The sequence below is a fragment of the Notolabrus celidotus genome, chromosome 1, assembly GCF_009762535.1.
Source record: "Notolabrus celidotus isolate fNotCel1 chromosome 1, fNotCel1.pri, whole genome shotgun sequence".
Classification (NCBI taxonomy): Eukaryota; Metazoa; Chordata; class Actinopteri; order Labriformes; family Labridae; genus Notolabrus; species Notolabrus celidotus.
In genome coordinates, this window is record NC_048272.1 from 35919714 (window position 1) to 35938222 (window position 18509).

An 18509-nucleotide genomic window follows, 5' to 3' on the forward strand; every position below is an offset into this window, starting at 1 on the left:
ATTTTAGACTGCACAGTGTCTAAAACTGGGTGTTTGTAAGTATGTGTGAGTGTGGGTGAGAGTCATTTATAGAGCAAATTATACTTGTTAGTAGGCAGCAGAGAAAGACTAACTGAGGAGGAGTTCAGATGTGAAGTGTGCAGCATATTAGGATTACCTAAAGAGCCTTACTAGCCACCGATAGAGCTGTCTATAACTGTAGTCTTTATTATTTATATCTTATGGTCAAATAAATTTCATATCATCTTGGACATCCACCATCCTCTCTACAACGTGCTGGTGAAACACATGAGCACATTCAGTGCAGGACTCATTCCCCCTAAATGCACCACAGAACGCCACAGGAAGTCATTCCTGCCTGTGGCCATCAGACTTTACAACTTCTCCCTCTGATGACTGAACAATATCCTGTACTCTGTGCAATAACCGTACAATACACTGCAATATCTTTACTACTTTAACATCCTTGAATATATCTCATTCATTCCCAGTGCTTTTGTACAAAGATAATTTCTAATTATTCTGCGCTTCTGTATATACTTTATTTTGTTTTATTCTATTTTAATTTATTCATATTTATATTTATATTTAATTTTATTCATTCTTCTATTCATATTTTGACTGTCTTACATACTGTTCATAAGAGCTCTGTAATGACTGAATTTCCCTCCCCGGGATAAATAAAGTACTTCTGATTCTGATATCAACCTGCAGCTGTTACATTCACATGATGACCATCTTTCTCTGAGGTTACACTCCACCCAGATAGTTTGAAAGATTGTATGATGTTGTATGTCTGTGCTCAAGGTTTGCAAATTGAGAGTCTGACAATTTACTAACATTTCTGTGTTCAAGGATGACAGGACATCTTACAAAGTTAAACAGCATACCTGACATCCCAGGTAAATAGTTACCTTCTGGAAATGTGAAAAATGCTGTCATGATCTTCTCAAATGTCAAAAATGTATGTTACTGCATGACTAAGATTGACTGACTTCAATCGTTCCTGGTGAGTTAAGATGACACGTGACATTTCAGCAGGAAATAGAAGTTGATAGCTGAATGATAAAGTGTTCAGTCTCGCTGATAGCAGCTCAGAGAGCACACAAGTAAATGCTAAAAAATAATTACATTTGCATAAGGGGAAAAACAATACAGAGGATTAAGCCCACTCACTGAAGATAAGATAAGTTAGCATGTATGGAAACTCTGCTGTTTGCAATCTAATTATACCATTTCTAGATGAGCTCTAAGCCATAATATTCGCTATGTTTGTACATAAACTTACATTGTACAGGCGATTAAATAAAACCTCAATGTTCTACTTAAGGAGCCTCATTACAAACAGCTGCTGTGTGAATATGTTGACTATGCTTTAAATTAACGTGTATCGAAAGTGTGAACATGCAAACCCCTGCCCCTTATTTAGGATGCACATTGTTTTATACTTCACACACATTAAGATGTGACAATACACAACACAATTTTTATTTGTAAATCATGAAATACTTCAAACAGATTCAAGAAAATACTCGTTAAGCTTGCCTAATGTAATTGGACTCTTAAGTTACTGTAAGTGAAGTCAAACGTGCTCCAACACCAACAAGGATGTGGAAAGAAGAAGGGCGTAGGCCACGGGGCTGCCTTCAGGCACACCAGCTTGATCAGAGGAATGGTTGAGAAGCCTTTGAATGTTCAGGGCACAAAGTTTAAAATTGTATTCAGGAAAAAGAAACGCCAACCGGTATTGACGGAGTCTTCATCAGGGCGTGGTGAAACTGGTGAGGTTCATTTATATTGTCATGTGGCCATGAGGCTGAGAAGTACAGAAAACACTACAATGGTACCAAACAAAGATAACATGAGAGTTTGAGATAAAGACAAGGTACTTGTGCTACAAGAAAGGATGTGCGCTTCAGTGAATAAACCCACCCCACTATGCCCTTTACTGCTAAGTTTAGTACCCTACCCCATGGCTCCTGATGTCCCCCAAAGCCTGAGATAGAAAGGACAGATGGACAGAGAGAGCCAGCACATCACTGGGGTTAGTAACTAGGCACTTCCCTTCACTGATGTTTCTTTTAGTTAGGCCCACGACACCTCTGAGAAGCTAAACAGTAAGAAGTTTAATCTAAATAGCAAGTATAAACAATCCAATAATCATTAAAAAGATATCAAGTCATGTTAAATTTGTCAATACAGACAGGCATAATAAACCCCAAGATGACTGAAGGAGGTAAAATATGGAAAAATGAGGAGACTACAACAGAGATGTGAGATTTATATATTTATATCAACGCTTCTTTTGCCTGAATATGATGTTAAACTTTATTCTCTGAACAAATTAAAGGCTTTTTAAACTATTCTTGGTGTGACTGAAGACAGCCTCCGTAGCTTTCCCCCTTTTTTGACCAGTTTTTCTTCTTTCTTCAAGAGCACCCGGCCTCTACCTGAAGTTTACCACTTTACCGCCTTGAGCACACAGTACCTTTGTATCTTCTTTTCTTGAATTTTTCCTGTAAATTGCATTAAGTTTTCAACAAGATGAAAGTGGTGATAAATGTTAAACTGATCACCAGATGTTCTGATATTAGAGCCTGCAAACTTATATTAATCAAACAGCTTTTAACAAATGAAACAAACATAAAGTATTCATTACTTAATTAAAATCAAGGTCACTACATGCTCGTATCTAATTATGCAGTAAGCCGAGGGGCATCACATTTCTGTTGGCGAGTTGAACATTTGCGATGTTGAAACTTCTCCGGTCTGTCTTTGTTTAAATCGTTCTTATTGGACAATCTGTGACAGTGTTAAAAAAAGACGACTACAATCTAATGCCAGCAGTTAATATTAAAGACCTTTTCATTAACAAGGATTTTTTTTCAGATAACAAAATATGCTTATGGTGTCCTTTGTGTTGTAATCTTATAAAACTGACATATATACTTAATTTCTGCAGAAAACCCCCCCCAAAAGATCGGTGTTAAAGAATGAACCTTTGCATGTAACAATACTCCCATACCTCAGTCTGAGGAGAAGGAGGCTGGATTAATGTGTGCTTGCTGCCATCTAGTGGTGAATAAATGTGATACAAACAGCAAATATTTTATTCCTTTGGAAATGACCTGTTATACTATATTGACATAACATGACATGATGGAGTTCAGCATGGATCAATGATTGATCACATTGTAGGATTTAAAACCCTTCAGAGGAGGAACTGTCGACATGATAATACTTCACTGACAGCATCTGACTGTGACTTCAAATACAGCAACGATACACCATCTGTGTTCAGCAAGAGTTCAAACCAAGCTCAGTGTGGTGTCAAGAACCCATGAGTATTACTGCACAGCACATAATGCACAAATGAAACACTGAAACAAGAGAAAGTCGTATTGCTCAAGGAATAAATGTTCACAATCAACAGAGTCCAACTGGATCCAAGTCTTTGTTTACAACAGCAGTCTGGCTATCACCGGCACAAACAACACATTGTCTTCTTATAGTTTCTACTCATCTATTCAATGCATTAAATCATATTTATGATCATATCCACAAATGTGCACTTTAACACTGTAGAAGAGTAAGCACAGCATTCCATGAATAACTAATAGAATAAACTATACTAGCAATAACTGATCGTAAAGTCACCCCAACTCAGTCCACACTGCTTCAATGCGATATTTTTACAGTACTGTTTTCACATTACCCAGCTTCCAAGTGAGCCTTTTTTGCAAGATGGTAATAAATTATATACAAATATTGCAGTTGTGTTGTTGAATTAAATCAAACTCTTATGTTTAAATCACTAAATCTACAGATGCTTAAATGTTAGCAAGCTGAACACAAAGAATAAAGAGATTAAAACCACATAGAGAAACTGTCGTCCAAACATCTGTCTACAAAACAAGACACTCAGCTACAAAATAGTTCTTTTCAATGTCTGCACTACAACGTACGACGCAGAAGTGTCACATACCAAAAGTATCAGAAAACACAAGTTGGTAGAAAGAAAGAGCCAGCTCCTCCAATGTGCATCAGTGTGCTTACATGTGGCTCCCAGTGTCGGTACAGCCCAGCAGGGGTCAGTGTTACACATCCCATTGTATCAGACAGCCAGGGACTAAGACCCCTTCAATCGGTTTCTTCAAAGCCTCCTACATATGGCACTACAGTCTGATTCAGGAAGGATTTGCAGAGAAGAAGAAGTGGAATCACTGATGTGATGCATTCATCTTGTGTTCATGTAGCTACAGATACTCTTCTTCTTTGACGTACAGAATCTCATTGGCTGAGCTGGGAACCTGACAGAGAGAGAGAGAGAGAGAGTGAGAGAGAAAGAAAGAGAGTGAGAGAAAGAGAGTGAGATAGGAGACAAAGAGAAGACTGATAGTTAAAGGTTATCTGTATTTCAGTTCTAATCATTTATTTCATACTGATAGCTTCAATTAATGAAAGTGAGTCAGTCTGAGTGGCAGAGGTGTTTATTACCTCCTCCAAAGAGGTTATGTTTAAGGTGATGTTTGTTTGTTTGTCAGCAAGATCACAAAAAAACTACAAGCCTGGTTTTCATTAAACTTGACAGAAAGGTGAAGCATGGGCCAGAGGAGAACTCATTAAAATTTGGACCAGCTTTGAATCACAAACAAGCAATTATAGCCGATCCAACTCAGGAGCAAGCAATTTAAGCAGATCCGGCTCATGAACAAGCCATTATAATAACCAAATGTAACTCTGGTGTCTAAATGATGGTGAAACAGACTCAAACAATCCATCCAGGCGTCAGATTTTCCTGATTTGCATAGTGAGGACCGGACTTTCTGAGTTCCTTCATGGTGAGACTGTAATCAAATATTGAAAGATACTTCCTGCTACAAGTTTAATACTGTTTTAAAACTGTGTGTCAAGTATTCCATTTGTATTGTTGCTAAGTTATAGAAGACACAAGGTTATCTCATGAGAAACTGATCAGGGGAGGAACAGAATAAAATTAATCTCAGACTTAGTTTCTTTCTTCTAGCTTTGCAGTGAAATAAATCTGAACATTCATGAGGAAGTATAGACATTATGTATCAAGTTTCAAGAAACCAAGTGCAAACTCTTAAAAAAGGTAAAGGTCAGGAGTCAAAAAAACTGGCAGCCAGGTTATATCCCTCTCCACATCCTGTAGGAGAAGTGATGGCAGGCTGTGTGAAATGCAGCTTAAGCACTCAGGTGAGGGATCTCTATCTGCTGCATAGTTAGATGAACGCTCTCCCTCCCGGAACATTATGCGGATCAGCCTGGAATAGTTCCAGAGGATGGCGTTAAGGAAGCATCATGACTAGATGCACAAACCACCTCAGGTAGTTCCATGTTGTTAAGGTGAAGGGTCTCATGATTTGGTCTTACTCCAAACCTCATGAACATGGATGGTGTTTCCAACCTGGATCTTTAGGTCCAAACCTTTTCACCTTTGCCTTCACGCTCTGCTCTCTCTTTCACTCAGAGGCCTAAAACTATGTCTGTATCACTGCTGATGCGAGATCAATCCATTCGTTGGAGCCCAACACCAACTGAAAGTGTGTTCAACATCTCCTCACTTTGGTTGTATAAGAACAGATGGCTGTGGCACCCTTTACTCCCCTTGCACCAATTGGACTCGAGGTTTGACAACTGTCAGAGCCTCCTTCACAGCAACCTGGCATACGGGCAGCTGAGCAGAGTGATGCGCCAATAACCGAAGTATACCCTCAGGTTCCCCATTAAATATGGGAACCACCATCCCATCTGCCAGTCCAATGGCACCCAGGTGCCCACAGACAGACAGCCCCTGAAAAATGATTGCACAGTTGGTCTTCGGACTGAGGTGATCTATTCCCAAGTATACCTATTAATGAGGTATGCTCAAATGTGGTTTTTATTATTGCTTTTTCATTTAACATGAGGCATGACATTCATTCACCTTCTTCAGGTTTCTTCATCTTTTTTACACTTTTTTTCCCCTACCAGAGTGCCTGAGCAGCACCATGACCCCCCAGGACTGCTCCCTCAGACAGTGTGACCCACAGTCGTACAGAGGCAGCCATCTGGCTTTTTGGGAGATCTCAGATTCAACTTTGTTTTTTTCAGCCCATCCCAATATCTTATTGGTTCCCTTAATGGAACCTAATTTTCTCAGAAAACACATCGTGGTCAGAGAGATGCAAAGATCCATCCATCCATCCATCCATCCATCCATCCATCCATCCATCCATCCATCCATCCATCCATCCATTTACTTCCGCTTATCCACAGGACTTCCACCTCTATCCTCTGCGGTCCGGAGCAGAACCGCTGGACAGCTGGAGTGATGTGACCGAGGTTTTCCCGTGGTAATCACTGAATCAAGGAGTCTCCTCCTCCTCTCCTCATCCACTTTGTGGTCCTCTGAAAACCTCTGACCTGTTGACTCCAGGCCTGCCTTCGCTCAAAATGACATTTTGTTGTTATAGTTAAGTTGAAAACGATCCAGCGATAACACAGAGTGTTTTATTCTGAAAATCAACCGGATGTTTTCATTTTGTTTTGGTGCCTGAATTCCTGTCCCGCTTCATCTGCTCTGTTGAGATTGATGCGTCGTGCTCTGGCACCCGGCAAAATTAAAAGTCTTGTGTATCTGATACGTTGCGGTGCGACCTGTGGGAGTTAACACATTGACTAGAATAGAAACCTATCAGCTCCGGTGCTGTGACGGATCGGAGACGGATCTGGTGGAATTTGGCCGTTAGGGGCAGCAGTCCAAGCAGATCAACCCAGACATCCCTCTCCCCAGCAACACTTTCCAGCTCCCCCTGGGGAATCCCAAGGCGATCCCAGACCAGGTGGGATATATAATCCCTTCAACAAGTTTTGGGTCTACCCCGGGGCCTTCTTCCAGTCAGACATCCCCGGAACATCTTTAAGGGGAGGCGTCTAGGAGGCCATCAAATCCCTGAACCTCCTCAGTTGACCCCTCCATCTCTTTTTTTAATCTCAATATGGAAAAAGGAATCTTCTCTTAGTCCCTGCTGCTTTCTAAAAATCCTGTGAAAGCCTCAACAAAACTCCATATTTGTAACTTATCATTACTGAAGAGAACTTGGACTGATTTCATGAAGAAGCACATTACTGTGGAGGACTGTCGAGTACAGAATATAAGGTGAGAACAGGTCTGGTCAGTGTGCTTCTGAGGGCAGGCATAAAGCTGGAGGGCAGTCAGAGGACTAACAGCCTTTTCAGAACACTTTTTACTTACTACCCTCTTATGAGTAAGTGGAGTATCACACAGCGTAAAATCACACTCAGCAGTGGAGATCGCTCCAGATTGAGGTAAGGGTACAACCATGAGGAACTCCAAGGTTAACCTAGAGGCACACTTTTCATCGATATTTATGAATGCCTACATTTTTAAGGAATATCACATAAGAGTCCTCCATCAACTTAACTTGTTCCAAAACTGGACTGTTCAATCAAGACAAACACCTTCCTCTGTATTAAACGACTGCATTCAGAACACCGGGCTGAGGCGGAGTGATACATACAGTGAACAGTCCCAGTAATGTTGTTCTCTATATCAGTACTCATGAAATGCCTCTTGCCCACTCAGATAACTTAGCTGGAACATTTACAGCAGTGTTCATTTTGTGAAAATGATGATAAATGTTCATCAACTACCCGTCTTTATGTGACGAAGATGAGACAATGATGATCTAAAAATACATCATTGAAAATAACAAATTAGACAAGCTTGTGTTTTGCAACGAGGAGAGACTAAAATGTTTGAGGTGGACTGTCAGGTATTCACTTCCTGTGGTATGTCTAATCTGTCAAAATAAAGCACTGCATCCGTGCACATGCTGTGCTAATTTTGTCACTTATCTGCTGTGTGTGCTTCAGGTACAAATTCTCTCTGCTTCCGTGCATCTGTCTCATTTTCATTGATGATTTCGTTCCGAGTGCGAGTCAGTGACAAAGCCACAACCAGCTACTGGGTGACGTCAGGTTAATCTCTGACGTTTGATGTTTATAGCAGCTATTACTGTTAACAGTTCTGCGTAAAAGCTTCAAATGATTCCAGTTTGGCGACAGCATATTAAGACGTTTCAAAGTCTCTAGCAGCTCTTAGTCATCAGAGATGAAGACTCAGTTCAGATTGATTTGAACTGAATGTGCCTTTCACTTTCACAGGCACCGTCAGGGACTGGTGTTTTGAGATTTGATTTGAAAATGGACAGAGAGTCAATATTGCGGATGTATGGTTGAGGGAGTTCAAGAGGCGGTGGGCAGAGTGGCTGAATGCTTTGGACCCCATGGTGGTCAAGTAGGCTGGTGGTGTAGTAAGGTGAATGGAAGAAGAAGACCTGAAGAGAGTGTGGCTGGGTGTGTTAATGTGCAGAAGTTCAGAGAGGTATGGAGGAGCGAGGTTATGAATGGCCTTAAAGGTCAGGAGCAGAGAAATAAGAAATAGTGTACAAAAAGGTTCTTGATTCAAAGCGAGGCATTTATATAACCACTCCTATCTGTGTGAGATGCACCTCCCTTACAAAAGTAGATCACAGAGGACAGAAAAGCAGTCTTCCATTGGGGAAATAGTCTGAGCTTAATTATACAGATAAGGTAATGAATCCAGATATTACACGGCTAGAGTGTAATATAACTTAAGTGAAACACTTGGTGTCCATGGAAAAAAGACTAATATGTGACTACACCTTGCAGACATTTTTATCTAAAGTCTCAGACTGAATCTAAAAGAGCTGCCAAAATCAACAGTGATGTACAGTGACATTTAAAAGTTCACCTGGTTGACTCCTCCCACCACTAGGAGGCGGTCTCTGATGATGATGGAGGAGGTTGAGCATCGGGGGAAGTTCATGGGAGCTAACCTCTCCCACTTCTTCTTCTGTGGATGAAAGGCCTCTACTGTGTCAAGGGCTGAGGGCTCGTGACCTGAAGAACAAACACACATATCACACATTACCAACACAGGACACAAAAGGATCTCATGAAGCTGCTCTCAGTATAGTAGTCAGTCCTATAGACTCCTTTACAGCCTACGTCATCAAAGAGGTGCGTTCTGGCAACGGAAGCTGTGTTTACCTTCATTCATTCAGATGAGTTAGCAAGCTTTAAACACTGAATTAAAAATGTGGTCAGCATCAAAGAGTCTGGTTGTTCTGTGGTTGGTGGTCAGAATTGATACTCCACCACAGACTCATGCTTTACAGGGATCAGACAGGATTAAGACCGTTTCAGGGCAACTGGTGTTTCGGTGATAAGAGTTACTGTGCTAACTGGTAACGTTCAACCGAACGCGTCAGTGATTGTCGCGATTATAACAGTTGTTCAAACATGAAAAGAGTCCTTGTGAATGCATCCTAGTTTACTTTTTATTTTAATATAAAAATAAACTCATCAGATATGTGTTTAATGAAAAATTCAAAGCATTTGTGCATACCTGCCAACATTGCAATGTGTAAAATAGGGAGATTTTCTGGAGTATCGTAAAATCAGCCTATACCAAGCAACCCCGTCCATATATAACCCTAAACTGCAGATTAATACATTTAATAAACAGATATGTAAGTCAAATACTTTAAATGTCTCTTCATCTCAAGGTTTGCAGTAAAATATAGCAATGAAAACATCTACAATTAAAAAAATCCATGTCTTACAAGTATGACAAAATTCATAAACATGTTGAAGAGTGAGAGTAGAGTGAGCCACTGCAGTGAGGAGTAAAACACACATATTCCAGGTAGAGGGGTTTTTGTTGACACCATATTTTGATGTTAATACCATTATAGTATTATTTCAATAAGTAATGAATGAAGGAGTCTCCAACATGAATCTACATCTCTATGTGCTTTTTAAAGTCATTTATCTGGGTCCTTTAAATCACATTTATTACCTACAGCTAAATATGATCTGACCTACAGTAACCTCTGCACCCTCAGCCTCTGCTTCTTTCTGCTCTTTATTTAAAGAAGGAAGAGATTCCCTCTGCATCTCCACCTGAGGTTATCAGGTAGAGTTTAGTGATTTAATAACTTCACCTGTGATATTGTGATAGTGACACTGTCAGCACTCTGTCATCAGATTCACACAGCTCTAAACTCTCCTGATGAACTTTGAAGAGGATGCTGCCTTATTGCACGTCACAACTTAAGTTAGCGAGCAAGAACAGGGCTAACCCACTTTAATGAGGGATGGATCAAATCTTTAAGCAGTGCAGAAGTTTGTTGAACTCATAACAATTTGTCTAATGAACTCTTCAGCTACCGGTGTCACAGATCTACCTGTCGCTTGGTGTCTGTGTTTATCCAACCTTGGTTCATCAGGTTTGACTGTAATTTAATAATATTAACTGTTGTACATCTGAACACAGTTTTCACCTTATTTCTAGATACAGGTTTATGTCCTGATATTTGTACATGTCCACAGGTAATGTAGTCTCAGGTACACGCTGGTTTCTCTACTAAAGACGTCCGTCCTCTGAATATCTGTCCACCTGCTGATGTCTTCTATCCACTCACTGCTTTCACGCGGAGCTGGAAGTTGTTTACTGTTCATAAAAGTGAGTTTGTTAGCTAACAGTTGCAGTTTTGATGGTTAACTCCCTTAAGTAGCTTCGCAAACTATTGTACTCCGCAGCACTTTTGTTGCCATAATGCATGCAGCCTTAACTGTTCCAAACAGTAAAGGGGTCTATAAACTATAAACTAAACATCACTGACTCTTCTTTATTTGATGATTTAAGCCTGAGGTTCATTTATTGTTGGAGTTCTTTGTTGAAGGTAATTTCTGTCATACGCACTACCAGTCAAAAGTTTGGACACACCTTCTCATTCAATGGTTTTTATTTATTTTAAATTATTTTCAACATTGTAGATTAATACTGAAGACATCAAAACTATGAAATACTCTGGTTTTGCCTTAATCTGGATTACAACAGTAGTCAAATAGGGCTATCCATTGTGTACTAACCCTACCTCTGAACAACACAACTGATGGTCTCAAACACATTAAGAAGGCAAGTCATTCTACAAATGAACTCTTGACAAGGCTCATGTTAATTAGAAACCATTCCAGGAGACCACTTCATGAAGCAGACTGAGAGAATACCAAGAGTGTGCAAAGCTGTCATGAAGGAAAAAGGGGGCTACTTTACAGAATCTAAAATCTAAAATATATTCTGCTTTGTTTAACACTTTTTTGTTCATTCAATAATTCCATATATGTTATTTCATAGTTTTGATGTCTTCAGTATTAATCTACAGTGTTTCCAATAATTAAAATAAATACAAACCCTTGAATGAAAAGGTGTTTCCAAATTTTTGACTGCTAGTGTAAATCTAACCACACAAACACCTCTGAGTAGTTACTTTAAACCATCACATTGTTCTTGTGTAAATGAGAACAGTGACAATATTCCAGTTAAATGACATTATGAAAACAGAATGTTTTGTTTGTGGAGTTTCTCTCTCACCGAGTCCTCCTGCTACCACCATCCGGCCACGCAGGAAAGCAGCAGCAAAGTCAGCTCTCTTTGTTTTCATGGGCACCGTCTCCTCCGACTTCAACCAGGTTCCTAAAAGAATAAGAGGAAATAACAGCTGAAGGGCGCACATGCGTGTTTACTTGTTTGTACAGAGGGTTTTTGTTTTTAGGACAGCTGTAGCTGAAGGTAAAGTTAGTGGCCTTGTAGTCCTCCTTTGACCGGACACAATGTTGCTGAGCTTGTTTTCAGAGAGTAACCTGCACACACAGGTCACCCACGAGCCCGCTGAAGCCAGGACATGTTTAGTACTCTCACACATACACAAAGACACACACCTGGCAAGGACAGACTAAGGTTATAACAAATCCAGACAACAAACAGAGACAGAGAGAGGAGAGGAAAGTTGGAGTCTGGGTCAGGTAGAGAGTGTGGAGGTACTGCAGCAAGCCTTTTGGTGCATTATTTATTAACCTTAAACTAGAAAACTAAATGAAGTCTTCTTATATAACTTTGAAGCATGTGTATAATGAGTTGATATTATACCTTTTCTGACCTTTTCTGACTAGCAAAGTTGATTCAACATCAAATAAAATCAATCCTGTTTGTATTTTATTTTAAAGTTCCTGTGAGGAGTTTTTAGCTAGATATGAAGCAGAGTCAAATTAATGCTGACGCCTCACTGTGACCTACAAACGCAAACTAGACCACCAGGGAGGGAGATCGACTATTTATGTTTAGTTATTTTTAATGTCTGAAACTGCTGCAGAAGGTGTCAGACAAAGTGATTAACAGAACACTGCAGCAACCTTTCATTACATGTTCCACTGAAAATACTCACAGTGAGTGACTCAGACTGTTTAGTGAGATCTTTGGTTTAAACATACACGTACAGGATGAGATCACTAAAGGTGCATTTCGACCAAGAGTTCCGGGGTCTTTCAGCCCCCAGAACTACCTTACCCTGAACTAAAAGGTTACTGTGCCCCCATTGTTGTCTGCATATTGACCGCGGGCTGAAGTCCCAGGTAGATTGTGCAAATCAGGCCAGTGACGTATGGAGGAAAAAAAAATTAAATGCACTACACCACCAGACCAGTAGAGGGCAGTAAAACAAAGAAGAATGCCATTCATCACAGATGACACCATAGAAGCAGACGGACAGGCAGGCATCATTATGAGCAACACAACAATTAGCCTGTTAGCATGAAGAGACTCAGCTGGCGGTGAATCAACACGTGAGACGTGGCAGAGATCGGCCGGTGTTTTGGTTTAAACAGCGACCCTGTTAACTGCCGACTTTCAGCCGGATGCATCCCTCATAAACGTCTTTAGAAGATCATTATATATCTGATGAGAATATTTTGACATTTGATAAAAACTAAACTAGTTTGCATTCCCATGAACTCCCTCTGTGTTTCAACAGCTGTGTAAACTCCACAAACATTGACACGTTCAGCTGAAGGTCTCCAGTTTACAGGGTCATTTTTTAAACCGTAACAGCGGGAGAGACGCATTTGCGGTGCGCTGAGAGAAGACTACTGTTAGAAGCTGCTAAATCAAGAGAATCACAGCTTCTTCTTTTGAAAAGTACACACACATACAAGAAAAATAGAACAAATAAAAACAAATGAAAGAAAGAGAAATCAAGTGAATCACAGATGTGTGTGATGTTATTGTGGAAGGCAGGCAGAATAAAAACACTGCGGTTAATCTACCAATCAGACACGTTCAGCATTGCAGGCCCTGCCCCCCTAAAGCCCAAAAGCACGTAGTTCCGGGGTAAAGTTCCTCCGGTCAAAAAATGCCTTAAGTGATAAGACGTATCACTTAACCCACAGGGGGCGCCAAAACCCCCAAAACGAACAAAAAAAAGATCCTGCCTAGAGCTTTAAGTTGCATTGAAGTATATTTCAGTCTTACAGTGACACATTTCTTTGCGCACGCAGTCTTAAGACTGATTTATACTTCTGCGTTGAATCAACGGCGTACCCTACGCCGGGGGTCTGCGTAGCTCCCGTACCTATGCCGAGGCCTACGCACGTAGCTGACGTGCACCTCCTCCAAAATGTAACTCCACGTAGAGCCGACGCGGACCGCAAGCCCTGTGATTGGTCCGCTCGGCGGCTTTGTCTTTCCTGCATTTACAGCACTTCCGGGATCCCGGACATCGGCCGCACATCGGCCGTGTATTTCATCTCCTCCTCTCTATTCTTCATGTAATCATGTCTGTATGATAAACAGCAACATGTATCAGCTGTAGATTAACATAACACGCTCTGAATCTCTGTGGAAAATTAAACAGAGATCGTAACGGGACCGGAAGCAGGCAGCCGGCTATCAGAGAGACCGCACTGCCCTAAAGCGTTTCGGCGGAGAATTGCTGCGCGACACGGACACACCGACGCACAAGTATGTGGTGCTCATGTCTGTGTCAGCCCCTGCTGTGTAGGGGAGACGCAGAAGTATAAATCAGCCTTTAGTAGATCACCCGCAACACGCCCAGAAATAACACAAAATAATTATTATTTGCACACGCAAATTAGCGCTCGTTATTTGGGATCTTAGTAGATCAGGCCCTTAGTGTTGTCCTTGTACGCTAGGGGTTTGGGCAACATATCCACACAGCAGTTTATTGTCATGAAATACAACTATGACATCCCTGGTACAAATATTGATATTTTAAGTGAAGAATAATGCAGGGCTCAAAGGGTCACTGGTTCAGATCAATGGTTAAATCCTGTCCCATGACGCCTTGGCCCTTTGTCACATATTATTCCCCACTCCCTCTGCTCTGTTTCCTTCTCTATCTACATATCCTCTCTCAACCAAGGCATGAAAACCCCCAAAACAATCTATAAAACATTTGAACAACAATACAACTTTCTAAAGAGATTTCAATTCCAGTCTGACTCATCACGTCACTACTCCATGACTCCTCATGATGGCACGGATGACATTAATCCTGCACATTACCTCATGGGGCATTTTTTATTCTTCAGTCAATCAGATATCATATGATGTTTCATTATATGATTGTCTTGCACCTTATTGCAGAGTCACTGTTTTGTGATTCTATCCATGTAATAGATTCCTATCATGAGTGACCCTGAGATCCCTACCCCTGTTGTCCACTATATGACATGATGCAGACTTAGACCCACATTAGTTTTGACCGTTTCCATGTTGAATCATGAGATCACATTTGTAATCAAGCTGTTAACATGCTGTATGATGATAACACTTGATGATTAAATGACTGTCACTATTACAACTACTGCATGTTATCCACAGACTGAGATAGAGACAAAGTGTTAAACGCATCAGACTGCTGATTCATGCTCCAATATGTGATGAAACCAAGCAGCAACCTCCGGTGTTACAAAATGAAACCCATGTGAAATGTGAAAAAAAAAGTGCAGAAAAAGTATGAACACCTCATTAAAGTGCCCGATTCGAAATCAAACATGTTCACAGCTTGGTGAAAAGGTTTTGGCCAGGATAGCTCATATCTTTATGCGTATACACTGCATGGGAAGTGAATTATCTTTTAAATAACTCATCTGTTTTGAAGATATCAAGATATGAAATTTTGCATGTATTTGCTTAATTAGGTGCATAGTTGAGCTGACTGACATGCAAGGTTTTACGGCCAAATTCCACCAGCTCTGTGTCCGGTCCATCTCTGATCCGTCACGGCACCGGATCTGATAGGTTTCTATTCTAGTCAATGTTTTAACTTCCACTGGATCCGCTCCGTTGAGTCTCTGATCCGGCAGTTTGGAGCCCTCCAGATCAGAGACACAAGACTTCTATTTCGCCGGATGCCGGAGCACGACGCATCAATCTCAACAGAGCAGATGGAGTGGGACAGGAAGTCAGGCACCAAAACAAAATGAAAACATCTGGTTAATTTTCAGAATAAAACACTCTGTGTTATCACCAGATCGTATTTCAGAGAGGAGGAGGAGAATCCTTGATTCAATAATTAACGAGGGGCAACCTCGGCCACATGAATCCAGCTGTCCGGTGGTCCTGCTCGGTGCTGCGTTCTGAAAATGCAACCGGTGGGTGTTGATGGATGAGAGAGCAAGGAGCCGGACCGCAGCAGATCGGAAACGGACCGGACACGCTCTAGTGGAAGTCCTGTGTTAGGCTGGTCTCATCTCCACCTCTTTCCTTGATTTTAGGGTGACCAAAAATACGGTCTTGACAGCTTTTTCAATATCATCAAACCCACTTCAGAAACCACAGAGCCATGCTGGTGCTTCTTTTGAACAAATGGCACAGCTTCAGGTATTAGCCCAGTGGTCACAGTTTGGAGTTTGAAGATACATTTATTATAATATACGTTCTTTTGCTTCATACTCACTGGCACAATAATACAGGATTTTTATATAAAAAACATGAACCTGGCTCCTCTTTTCCTCTACTGAAGCATCATTCAGCCAGGCAATGTTTAGGCCTTTAAGTGCATTATTCTGTCACTAAACTGAACTTCCTACATTGCATTGTTTCATTAGTACGAAGTCAACATGACCCACCAATCCTCTGAGATCCCACATCTCTGCACAGGCGACCAGTTTACACTGAAGAAGGTGCAGTGTTTATTTTTTAACATACGATTGTGACACTTAACCCCCGATGCAGATACTGCAGAGAGAGGCCACACTGCAGGTAGACAAACCCAGGCACACACAGGTAAACCTCTCAGTGTGGTAAATATTATAATTAACACCTAATGTCCCTTATTACCTGACACTGAAGAGTGACAGTGAGTCAGTGTTCTTCAGCTTCCTTCATAGTATAACCTACAGAACAGCTGATCTGAAAAAGTCCCTAAGAGAAGTTAAAAACATCGCCATCAAAACCACATTTCTCTTCCCCCCTCCAGATTCTGCTGTAGTTTTATGTTATTTTTGGGTTTTGTTGCTAGTAAATCTTGTTTTTTTCTAAAGAAAACTCAGACCGAGGGAGTGTTGACAGCAGAAGAAAGATAACTTCATTAGAGTGAGAAAGAGGGTGAGAGAAAGATAGAGTAAGAACAAGAGAGGTCTTGCTCTTTATCTCTGACTTTCCTGTTCCTTTTTTCCTGGCGCTTTCTCCGCCTTTGTCTTTTCTCTTACTTCTTTTTCCATTTACTTTCTTCTACCTGCAGCCTCTCTTTCATTGTCTTCTTTTGTTTTCATTCCCTTTCTCTCTTCTTTCTCTCCTATTGCTTCCTCCTCCTCCTCCTCCTCCTCGATCTCATTTATTCTCGGTGCTTTTCTTAAACAAGAGGCAGAGACAACAAGGTGGAGAGAAACAAACAGTGGCAGAGACAGTGGGAGAAAGATAAGTAGCCAGATGGTGTGCCTTCTTGGATGTTGCAGCAGTGTGTAATGAAGAGCTGTGTTTTCATTTCCAGCCTGGTTAAATTACACAGAGGAGGACAGAATAGAGATCACAGCTGGCTGTACACTCTGTTCTGTTAGCCCTCAGAGGAAAGAAAAAAATGCTGTCTGACATTTCCCATCAGTGTGTAACATACATTCATGCTGCTCTATACGATGTCTGGATGTATTGCTTAGTTTTTGTACAATGTAACTAAAAATACTATAAACTAAAAACGCAGCACAATGATCAGGTATCAGGTAAAATATGCCAAACATTTGTCATTTTGCATTAGTTAACCTCTCATCATTCTAAGCAGATCTTATGTCAGTTTGCAAATCATGTTTAAATCTCTTCATCACTTTCACCTGGCACAAAGGAAGTGTGAACAAGAGCTGTATGTGTGCTGCAACCTCTACATGTAATGGTCTTAGATCTCCAATTATGACACTATAGTGGGCTCTGCTTCAACTTTGAGGTGGCTTGTGCTACATGCATCAGGTGTTTTTTTAAATTAAGTATCAATACAGTTGGCAGAGCCCAGCTTGTGATCATAGCCTACACCGTAGGTCCACATAGGTCTACGCACGAAGCTGACATGCATCTTATATTTCATCTCCTCCTCTCTATTCTTCATGTAATCATGTCTGTATGATAAACAGCAACATGTATCAGCTGTAGATTAACATAACACGCTCTGAGCCGCTGTGGAAAAGTAAACAGAGATCATAGCGGGGCCGGAAGCAGGCTACCAGACTATCAGAGAGACTGCACTGCCCTCAAGCATTTTAGGGGAGTATTGCTGCACGACACGGACACATCGACTCATAAGTATGTAGAGCTCATGTCCACGTCGACTACTGCTGCGTAGAGTTGACAAAAAAGTGAAAACCAGCCTTAAGAGCTCTGACTTTTCCTCGAGTATGAGGGATACATAGTATACTGTATGTGATTTAAAGGCACTGTGAGGAGCTTTTCACTGGTTTTAAAATATTGACAGTCTTAAATTGATGCCTTAAAACTGAGATTACCGGCAACAAGATGATCATCTTTTTATACTGAATTTAAGTGCCTGTATTCGGGTCAAAATTCTGTGAAAAAAGCAGAGTCAATATTCTGCACTCACTCAGAAGTGTTTCTGTTTAGAGCTCTGCTGTTAAAGTTTGAAGTGAAGAGTTTCTTTCTTTATATCATTTTCTTTTGACATAATGTTTGGTCCTCATATCTGATACTAGAGCAGGATTACCAAAAGTACGTATGTTGTCTATTGAAGTATTGTTGTGCTCTCAGGACTTTTTTTATGCTTTCCATCCCAAAGGCTCAAACAGAAATTAGGAAAAGAGCTTTTAGGTATTCTGCACCCTCCGCCTGGAGTTTGTTGCAGAATAACTTGAAACTGAAGGAGCTGGTGTCAATAAATGTTGAAATACTTTGGAGCAGACTCTTTAGGATGTCATTGTTTTGAGTGTATCTGGTTACACAACTGCCTCCTAGATAATTACTCCTTCAGTAACACTTGTGCTTGTAAATTGTACTTTGGTTCTCTGTGTGTCTTTACATTTGTGTTTTTGCCATTGAGTATCTTTAAAAATAGATTTTTGATTTCAATGGGACCAACCTGATTAAATAAATCATA

General features: G+C 40.7%; 1 protein-coding gene across 2 annotated transcripts in view; it reads right to left on the reverse strand.

The window, feature by feature from the left end:
- Nucleotides 1–1471: 1471 nt before the first annotated feature.
- Nucleotides 1472–18509, reverse strand: part of klhdc8a (kelch domain containing 8A) — a 68650-nt gene continuing 51612 nt past the window's right edge. For both annotated transcript variants that reach the window (XM_034680877.1, XM_034680952.1), the window contains 3 exons: nucleotides 11492–11593; nucleotides 8804–8952; nucleotides 1472–4310 (listed from right to left, as the gene is read on the reverse strand). In XM_034680877.1, coding sequence (XP_034536768.1) covers nucleotides 4257–4310; nucleotides 8804–8952; nucleotides 11492–11593 — 305 coding nt within the window. In that variant the 3' untranslated portion in view covers nucleotides 1472–4256. The remainder of the gene's footprint in view (nucleotides 4311–8803; nucleotides 8953–11491; nucleotides 11594–18509) is intronic.